Source organism: Engraulis encrasicolus, chromosome 17 (genome assembly GCF_034702125.1).
Source record: "Engraulis encrasicolus isolate BLACKSEA-1 chromosome 17, IST_EnEncr_1.0, whole genome shotgun sequence".
NCBI lineage: Eukaryota > Metazoa > Chordata > Actinopteri > Clupeiformes > Engraulidae > Engraulis > Engraulis encrasicolus.
This window is the reverse complement of record NC_085873.1, coordinates 27,922,158-27,932,157: the sequence shown is the minus strand read 5'-3', so window position 1 is coordinate 27,932,157 and position 10,000 is coordinate 27,922,158. Positions and strand designations below refer to the sequence as shown.

Here is a 10,000-nt window from a genome sequence, read left to right as displayed (position 1 = left end):
GCATTCAAGCGTGAAATAGTGCAACGGGAATAGATCTAAAGTGGTGGAAGGGATTTTTTCTTAAAAGGCGCTCTTAAGTCACAATTCATTGCACCGCGCCGCACCGCAATGGTCGGTAATGTTTAACTGATGGAGCTGACTGTAAGACTGCGACATCTGCCTCATGTAGGTTTGCGATAATTAAAATTCAACGTTTGACATATGCCAGGGCCGTTTGGCTGGCACTATTGGCCTAGCCTGATTATCATCGACGCTCAAATCTCTTTGAGACTTGGTCTGACCATGAGCATAAGAATTAGGGCTTCCCAAACGGCATGGTTGACCTTCCTCCCTTGGTTTGCTTATGGTTGTTTGCTCATCGACAAAGTGGGAGGAGTTCCCGTTGTTACGGCAACTCAGAAAGTAGTTGCCTTGCTCTTGACCTGACTAGTTGCAACGCTGAAACTGTTGCATCACTAATAGGGCACAGCCTGGCTACTATTGGCCTGCATTGTCTGAGTAAATTGTCCCAACATTTTTTTCTTACATACATTTTTTCACATCACATTTTGTATCAAGATGTTCTTGTGGCGTTTATCAGAATGCTCTGGTCTGTTTCCCCTCAAAGCTCAATCTGCTTTGTCTGAGTAAATTTTCCCGGCATTTTTTTCTCACGCACATGTTTTTAAAATCCCATTTTGTATCAAAATGTTCTTGTGCCGTTTATCAGAATGCCCTGCTCTTTTCTCCCACTAAGCTCAATTGAACATGTCTCTTGAAATAACGTGATTGTTTGTTAAACAAGATGCATGTGTTTATGGATCTAATTGGTTTCAGAACAGCTGTATTTGCTTGCATTTGAGGGGAAAATAAACGCAAACAAATGTTTTTGAAAGGCTTTTAATAAAGCCGGAGATGTTTCACTCACAAGCATAACTTGATGAAACTCTCGCTCCAGTGAACGCAGACAAGCAGGCAGAGCGATGCACAGTCAAGCAAGCAGGCAGACAGGCAGGCAGACAGGCAGACAGGCAGACAGGCAGACAGGCAGACAGGCAGACAGGCAGACAGGCAGACAGGCAGACAGGCAGGCAGGCAGGCAGGCAGGCAGACAGACAGACAGACATTCAGGCAAACAAACAGGTAGTCAGGCACATGGACAGGCAGACACAGAGAGACTCTCTCTCTCTCTCTCTCTCTCTCTCTCTCTCTCTCTCTCTCTCTCTCTCTCTCTCTCGCGCACACACTCACCCTTAACCCATGTCAATATATACATACCTTAATGCCAGATTATCTGGTGCAGTCAGGGGCGAGAAGGGATCATGTTGTTGTTGTTGTTGTTGTTGTTGTTGTTGTTGTTGTTGTTGTTGTTGTTGTTGACCACCCTGCCTGGCTGTGGACTCTGGTGTTGTCATGGCTGTGCCGCATGGCTGCAGAAGACAGTGCAGGGCCAGGGCCAAGCAGTGATTTATGGAGCGCTCCCAGACAAGGAAATAAAGAGGAAGACGAGTAGAGAGGAAATATAGAAAGAAATAGAGGAGTGTAAAAGTCACAGTGTGGCACAGCCCCCCACTTCCAGATTTTGTTGCCTCATACACGTAGACATAAATACGCACACACACACACACACACACACACGCACACGCGCGCGCACACACACACACAGACACACACTCACACACACACAGACACACACTCACACACACACACACTGTCACACAGACACACACACACTGTCACACAGACACACACTGTCACACACACATATACGCTCACAGCCTCACACACATACTCACACACACACACACACACACACACACACACACACACACACACACACACACACACACACACACACACACACACACACACACACACACACACACACACACACACACACACACACACTGTCACACACACACACACACACACACACACACACACACACGCGCACAACGCACAGCCACCTCACAAACTACACCCAAGTTGTCCCGCTCCAGTTCCAAATTCAGTCCATGAATCGACCATGCCAAGGTCAGCAGCCCTGCTGGCTCATGCCATGTCTACAGTGGCATCATTTTCTCTGGGTGCAACTTTTTATTATTTGGCTGTGCTAGTGTCTTTTTTCTTGGCCAGTATCTCAGCAGCCTTTCTCTCCAAGGTCGATGCAGTGCGATGTCCACTGTGTATCCCCATCCCTGTTGAGGGTGGGAGGCAAGTATCGCCAAAGAAGTTAATGTAGTAGTCACAAGAAAAGTACAGGATGTCAGAAAATTCAGAAGTCAGGAAAGATGTACAGTACACATGCATTTTTGGGTTTTTCTTTGTTTGAAATGTTTACAATGTTACGAATGAATTGCTTATGCACAAATTTGATTCAGTTAGCTATTCATAAACATCTACACTACACTTTTTTTAATTAAACAGAGGCAAGGTGAAAGGCTGCAAGCAGCCTTGTCACCCAAACCAGCAGACAAGACAGCAGCTTTGTGACCTAAGTTTACCCCGTTTAATCATATCTGCCATTATCAGCCCCAGACAAGTGTTTCTTACTCATATGCTCAATGTTTTCCTTGCTAATGTAAGTGCCTCTTCTGTGATTTAGTCAGAGTTGGCTGATGAGGTACTTTCATGTTTTTCATCATCATCATCATCATCATCATCATCATCATCATCATCATCATGGTCTTTGTATGAGACACTATAATTGAAACCCTTTGCCTATTCAGGAATGACAGACAGACGTACGGTTTCCTCATCACGTAGCGTTGCTTAGCTGCGATTATATTTTCTTAACCCCCCTTTGAATGTAGAGTAGGTGTCATGGGGTGAGCGGCGCGCCAGCGTCTCGGATGCACTTTTCCTGCACTTCACCAAAGCGCCAGCCAGCCAGCCAGCCTGCCAGCCAGTGTGCGTTGTAGCTGTGGCAGGGGCTAACAGCTTATTTGCATGACTAAGCCAGATAGGGGGCTAATTATATGGTGGCTCTGACGCATTTTCATGGCGGGCCTCTGCCATTTCAGTGCATTGCATTCACTCTGAGGTGTGGAGTGGTGTGTGTGTGTGTGTGTTAGTGTGTGTGCGTGTGTTAGTGTGTGTGCGTGTTTGTGTTTGCACACGCGCACACGCGTGTGTGTGCGTGCACGAGCATTTGAATGACGTGTGTGTCTGTCTGTCTGTGTGTGTGTGTGTCTGTGTGTGTGTGTGTGTTAGTGTGTGTGCGTGTGTTAGTGTGTGTGCGTGTGTGTGTTTGCACACGCGCACACGCGTGTGTGTGCGTGCACGAGCATTTGAATGACGTGTGTGTCTGTCTGTCTGTGTGTGTGTGTGTGTGTCTGTGTGTGTCTGTGTGTGTCTGTGTGTGTCTGTGTGTGTCTGTGTGTGTCTGTGTGTCTGTGTGTCTGTCTTTCTCTGTTTGGGATGGGGGTGGGGGTGGGATGGATGTTGGCTATGTGGTGCTTTTTGTCTCCAAAAAGACCGAAACAACAAAGCTTTTGTTTGGAGTCAACAACACACTCACAAAAAAACGTGAAGAAAGATGAAAGCAACATTTGGCTCAACACCCCATACAATAAATGCAAATATTGCAATTTTATCTCAATTTTCACACTTCTGAAGAAAATTCTCTGAAGATGGAAATGTGTGTGATCTCCTTTTGCCAGCTGAGTATATTGACTGACTGTGACCACCAGGGTTATACTGATGCAGAGATAACACTTCATTTTCAGTTTCTTTTCTACCGTATCTGTTCTACCTATATCAACATGTGATGTTATTCTGTGTACTTACACCGTACATGCCAAACCACAACCTTAAAATACAATGAAAGTGCCTCATGTTACATGCTGTTACATACTTTATAATGCTGTGGAAAATTGTAATAGGGACAGTAATATACTGTGCGTCTACAGTGTCACAGATTTTAACCAAATATATTTTCAAAGAAGAGACAGTCCTGGGGCAGTCTAGGGGGCCGTTACTATTAAAAGCTGTTATTCATATTGGGCTATGACTTAAAACCATGCCTATATGTTGCGGCCAGCAAGACAGGCTCTTCTTTGAAAATACACTGGATCTCCCAACATGATCTCCAAAAATTCTGTGCTCCTGGACACGGATGGTAAGGGCACAAAATCCGTGTCCAGGAGCACGGATTTTGCCAAAATTCTGTGCTCCTGGACACGGAATTGTTTTCCGTGCTCCTGGACACGGAATTGTTTTCCGTGATGGACACAGAGAAGTGCTCTCTCTATAGGCTACTCCCACAGCTGTATGTTTCCACAGTCTTGTGTTTTCTCAGGATTTTTATTATTTCAAATATTTTTTCTAAAAAATGTCCTACTGACAGGTTAAGGTTAGGGATTGTTTTGGTCTGGGCACAGCTAGATTTCTTTCATTCATTACATGAATTTGATAGCCTAGCAACCAACTGGAAAAGGTACAGTATTTCTCAAAAATATGTCTTTAATGACAGGTTAAGGTTAGGGAATGTTTTGGTCAGGGCACAACTTAAATTGCTATAGCATTATTTTGTTTAGGATTAGCATTTGGTATCTATTTTTCTAATGATAGAGTTACACAGTGCTGTGGTAATAGCCTATAGAAAGCACTTCCGTGTGTCCATCACAGAAAACCATTCCGTGTCCAGGAGCACGGAAAACAATTCCGTGTCCAGGAGCACGGAATTTTGGCAAAATCCGTGCTCCAGGACACAGATTTCGTGTCCTTAACATCCGTGTCCAGGAGCACAGATTTTTTGGAGATCAGGCTGGATCTCCATACTGATGGAGGGCCAAAAAACACATTATTCAACATCTAAGCAGCACTCCCACAATCTTGTTTGTGAGCTTTATAAGTTATTGTTGTTGTTTTTAAATTATTATTTGTTTTTATCTCGATGTTGAACAGATAACCTGCTGATCGACTACCAGTTCACCTTTAGCCTGCTGCAGGAGGATGACCACCACTACACCGCCATCAACTTCATGGCTCAACCGGAACAGGTGACTCATAGCTTGATTATCATCGACTTTCAAATCCCTTCCGAGACTTGGTCTGACCAAGAGCATAACAATTAACATTTCTCAAACGGCATGGTCGACCTGCCTCCCTTGGCTTGCTAATGATTGTTTGCTTCCTGACAAAGTGGGTGGCGTTCAAGATTTTTTTGGAAGCTCAGAGACGATATTTGCATTGCTCTTGGCCTGACTAGAAGCAGCGCTGAAGGTGTTGTGTGACTAGGAGGGCACAGCCTGACTAGGTGAGTCAGACCAAGCCAAGCAAGGGAAAGGAACAGTCCACCATTTTTCGGAATGTGCCCATTTGACTAATTCCTCTTGGGTTAAATCATCAAGTTTTTACTTTTCTACTCTTCTTCCAGCCTTTGTCTGATTCTGGTGATGGTACATCTTAGCAAGCATCATTGAACCGAATGGGACTGGTTAGTACCATTCAGTTTTTTGGTACGATCTGGTTCAATGGTACGTGTAAAGATCACCAGTCTAGGACAACAACTGGAAGAGCAGCAGGAAAGTAAAACTCAGTTGTTTAACTTGAGGGGAAGTGTAAAATGAGCGTATTTCCAAAATGGCGGATTGTTTCGTTAGTAGCTACGCCAGTGGACATGTTACATAATGTGTATCATGTATGAACATCATGTAATGACCTTCATGATGCAGCCAGAACAGGTGGGTTGAGGTCAGCCAACTCACCGCTGTTTACTGTAATGCCGTGGGGCATGTTACATGCTATACATATTCAAATACTTTTACATAATACCACAGACATTAGACTGTGAAGAAGACAACATACAATGCATCACACTTACTAAAATTAAGAACCAGAGACGTACATATAGTTGAAAATTCTTAACGGTGCACCCAGAAGAGGTCGGTCAAGTCAAGTCATATAACACATTGATTGCCACACTGTTATCGGAATTTTGTACTTAACGTGCCTGTTGACGATATTACATGTAAACGTCTCCATGACTAATCAGGAATTAATCAGGAACTGAAACAGCAGACATCATAGAAAACTCTGCAACCTGTTCACTATGTTCTTTGTCCATTTATTTTCCTGTTACGTGCCCTCATACAGTACATACTCACATCAAAAAACACAAGACAGTATCACACAACTTACAGAAGACTGTACAAGACCTGCATGTGGTTCGAAATAAATCATTATAATGCGTTAAAACCAGCAGCAGTAGGGAAAGGGGAAAAAGTTGTGAAGGGAGATTGTACACATTCCTGGTCAGGGTGCTGGACAAAGGCTGTTATAGATTTTTGAGTGAAAGGTCCACACACTTGAAATCCTCGAAACTCACTCAAACATCTAGGGAACGAAAAAAAAAAATGCATGTATTGGTGAATGTAACACATGTACAAACCTACCATACTACCTAAAGGTTGACTTGTTTTTAATGAAAATAAAGTAGCAATCTGTCTCAGGAAGTAAAAGGCAGTCAACAGTGTTTCTGTATGTTTGTTTATGTTTTTGTCTTTGTCCTTTGTGTAGACCAACAAGAACCTGGACATGTCTATCAATGCCTCCAATAATTTCAACCTCAACATCACCTGGTCGGTTGGATCAACAGGTAATGTGTTTTTCTGAAGATGTCATTGCCCGCAGGCTGTTTATGATTTCACTGTTCGCACTGCAGCTGCTGTGTGTGTGTGTGTGTGCTTGCGTGTGTGCGTGTGCACACATTTGTGTGTGTGTGTGTGCGTGCCAGTGTGTGTATTGTGCGGTAAATGATTTATTGATACACCACTCGTGTTTTACTAGCAGTAGTAATAAAGAGTAATTGTAATCACATCATGTATTTTGTAGCCCCAAGGTGCCGTGTCCGTACGGTATACAGCGTGCCGTGTGTAGTTACGGTCGCATAAGGGGAGTGAGAAATGGGCCTTGTCTCGTTCACGCATACATGTGTCCGTGTTGCTATGCCGGCGGAGTGTACGGTCTCATGCGTCTTACACGCACACGCACACGCACACGCACACGCACACGCACACGCACACGCACACGCACACACACACACACACACACACACACACACACACGCGCGCGCACACAAAAAGAAGAAATAACCAAGAGGAGAGTAGGGGAAGGCAGCGCCAAGGACACTCCACGCTCTCCATGATCTCACAGTCCATTATTTATCTCCATTCTTTTGTTTCCCTTCATTTGACAAAAAAAAAGAAAAATGATAGAGAAATGGGTGGAAAAGGGAGGAAAATAAGGAAAAACATGCCAGTCTCGTCCCCATGAGTGACATTGACATTTTTTTTCTATCGCGCCTCCTCTATGATTTTTTTGTCCTTTTCATTGTATTGTTTTTCCTCTCCCTCGTTCACGGGCAAAACAGGTTAACCTTATGCCTCTCTTCCCTTCTTGTACCTTCAGCCTCCCCCACCAACGCTATAGCTGTATTAATATTTGGCGTCCTCGTCCCCTGTGCCCCCTGTGTCCCCTGCACCCCCACCCCCACTCCCACCCCTGCCTATACCCGGCCAGCCACCCAGCTGCCCTCTCGGAGCGGGGCCACGTGGGGATTGTCTGCGCGGCGGATCGGAATTCTGGGGCTGAGGTGTCTTGGCCGTCGGAAAGATTTCAATTAAGATAAAGGGGCCCACATAGCGGCCTCGCTCGCTGTGTCATTTCCTTAGACCCCCCCTGCCCCCGCCCCTCCCGCCCCTCCGCGCCCCTCCGCGCCCCTCCGCGCCCCTCCCGCCCCTCCGCGCCCCGCTTTTGTTTCACGGGTGTGGCTGGCTGCACAGAATGATGATGGGCAAGGTGGCACGTGCGGGTGTGCGCGCGCATATATGTGTGTGTGTGTGTGTGTGTGTGTGTGTGTGTGTGTGTGTGTGTGTGTGTGTGTGTGTGTGTGTGTGTGTGTGTGTGTGTGTGTGTGTGTGTGTGTGTGTGTGAGAGAGAGAGAACAAAAAAACAAAACAAATGGTGTGCCTCTTCCCTCAGCCTTGTTCCTTTTACTATTCCTCCTTTCCCACCACACGTTTTTAGGGTCTTGATAAAGTTACAAAGTTCTTATTCGTGGGGATTCTCCTTCCGTCGAAATGCCTCTACGACTAATGTTTGGAAAGGGGCTGTTTTCCGGGGGTCTTATTTGTGTTTTAAGCTTGATTACCCCGTTAAACAAACATGTTGGGAAGACTCTATCGGCAAAACCAATGTTAAGTTGTTTTCTTGCGCTGATGGCTCGTGTTAGGAGCTTACGTTTTGTGTCATTAATTTCCTGATGCTCATCGACAGTGAGCAATTTGGTGAGGCACAGTGCTGCTGTGTTCATACCCTGGCAGAATGTATGCTTTCTTGGTGATTTTCAGAGAATATGAACGGTAATGCACAACCAGTGTTTTCACTCATTGGTCGTGATTGGCTGCAGGCTTTCGCATGGCCCTCCAAAAGTCTTGAAGGAGCAAGCCAAATTCTGTTGTTTTTGTTGTTCAACTGAAGGCCTAAGGGTTTGAGACGAAAAGATCTGTTTGAAACAAAAGTTCAGATTTTTCAGGTTTTATTTCCTGGCTTTTAAAGTAGGGACGTACCGAATCCAAGATTTTGTTTTGGATTCGTCTGAATCATTCACATTCTCTGAAAAATAACCACAAAACTAAACATTCTGCTAGGGTATGTAAACGTATGAGCTGCACTGTAATTTGGTGAGCTGCTGTATACTTTTAATCTATTACGTACTTTGAGGAGCATTTTCTCCTTGGGATTGCAACCTTAATGTCTCCCCAGTGCAACTCCAACTGGTTTTAACATACACTAGTTTCTGAGTTTTTCATCAGTCGTACCCAGTACTAATGTTCTGAGAACCATTAAAGTCCTGTTGTTTCTTAACTGTATCACCTTCATTATGCCTCCTTGTTGATGCCTTGTAGTCATTCGTTTTGTTTTTGCATAAGACATAGATCTACATCAGAGGGTCACGTCGCAGTGCTGTATAAAGTAGATACAGTACATAAAGTAGATAACATTAGTAATATGATATTACAATAGTATTCAGTTGAAACCGTGTGATATCATACCACTAGTGTTGTAATTACATCTGTAAGAGTACTTCTACTTCTACTTTATACAATTCTGATCACGTGGATGTTGATGTGTGATGTGCATGGCCTGTTGTTTCCTGTTTCCCCTCTCAGCGGGGACCATCTCTGGTGAGGAGGTGCCCATCGTGTCGAAGACGAACATCAAGGAGTACCGGGACACCTTCTCCTCCGAGAAGTTCAGCTTCCGCAGCAACCCCAACATCACCTTCTACGTCTACGTCAGCAACTTCTCTTGGCCAATCAAAATCCAGGTAAGAGTCAATGTCGGTCACTCATGTCTGTGGCGGCGAGTACTGGTGGCCAATCAAAAGCCAGGTAACATACTTCAACATCTCTCCCTTATCTTTTGGATAATAATTTCGGGAAAGTCTCTCTCTACTCAACTCTGTTCTATTTTACTCTACTCTACAAGTACTCTACTCTACATAACATCTTCACACAAAAAAGCAGTCCAATGGTTGTACGTACTTCGCCATTATCATTATAAATTGTATACACGCCCACCAAAAAAAACAATAAATGAGCAAATAAAAAACAATATAATAAACACACAACAAATGTGATTGACACAAGAGAATGTGATTGTAAATATAGTATCTCTACACAGCCTAGACATTCATAAGCAGCATGGCATAATTATTCACAGAAAACGCCAACTAAAGATCTTGTGTACAGACTTAACGTAGAAGTGGCCAATATGTCAAAACACTTGTAGTGGAAGTTGCGGTTAAATTCAATTTCGGATGAGCTGTGCTTCACTTGTAATTGCTCAAATGAAACATACTGTGTTTTAAAACAACACAGAAAATCACTATCTAATTTGGTGTTGGTGCCTCTGCGTCTGGCATGTTTTCTTGATGGCCAACAGATGCTCAGAATAGAATTGATTATTTGTCACTCATTATTCTCTAACTGCAGTGATAGGGGTGATGCAAGTG

At 44.2% G+C, this 10,000-nt stretch overlaps 1 protein-coding gene across 4 annotated transcripts in view; it reads left to right on the top strand.

The window, feature by feature from the left end:
* Positions 1-10,000, top strand: part of atrnl1b (attractin-like 1b) — a 302,089-nt gene that overhangs the window by 154,126 nt on the left and 137,963 nt on the right. For all 4 annotated transcript variants that reach the window (XM_063220554.1, XM_063220555.1, XM_063220557.1 and 1 more), the window contains 3 exons: positions 4,888-4,982; positions 6,502-6,580; positions 9,156-9,313. In XM_063220554.1, the coding sequence (XP_063076624.1) occupies positions 4,888-4,982; positions 6,502-6,580; positions 9,156-9,313 (332 nt within the window). The remainder of the gene's footprint in view (positions 1-4,887; positions 4,983-6,501; positions 6,581-9,155; positions 9,314-10,000) is intronic.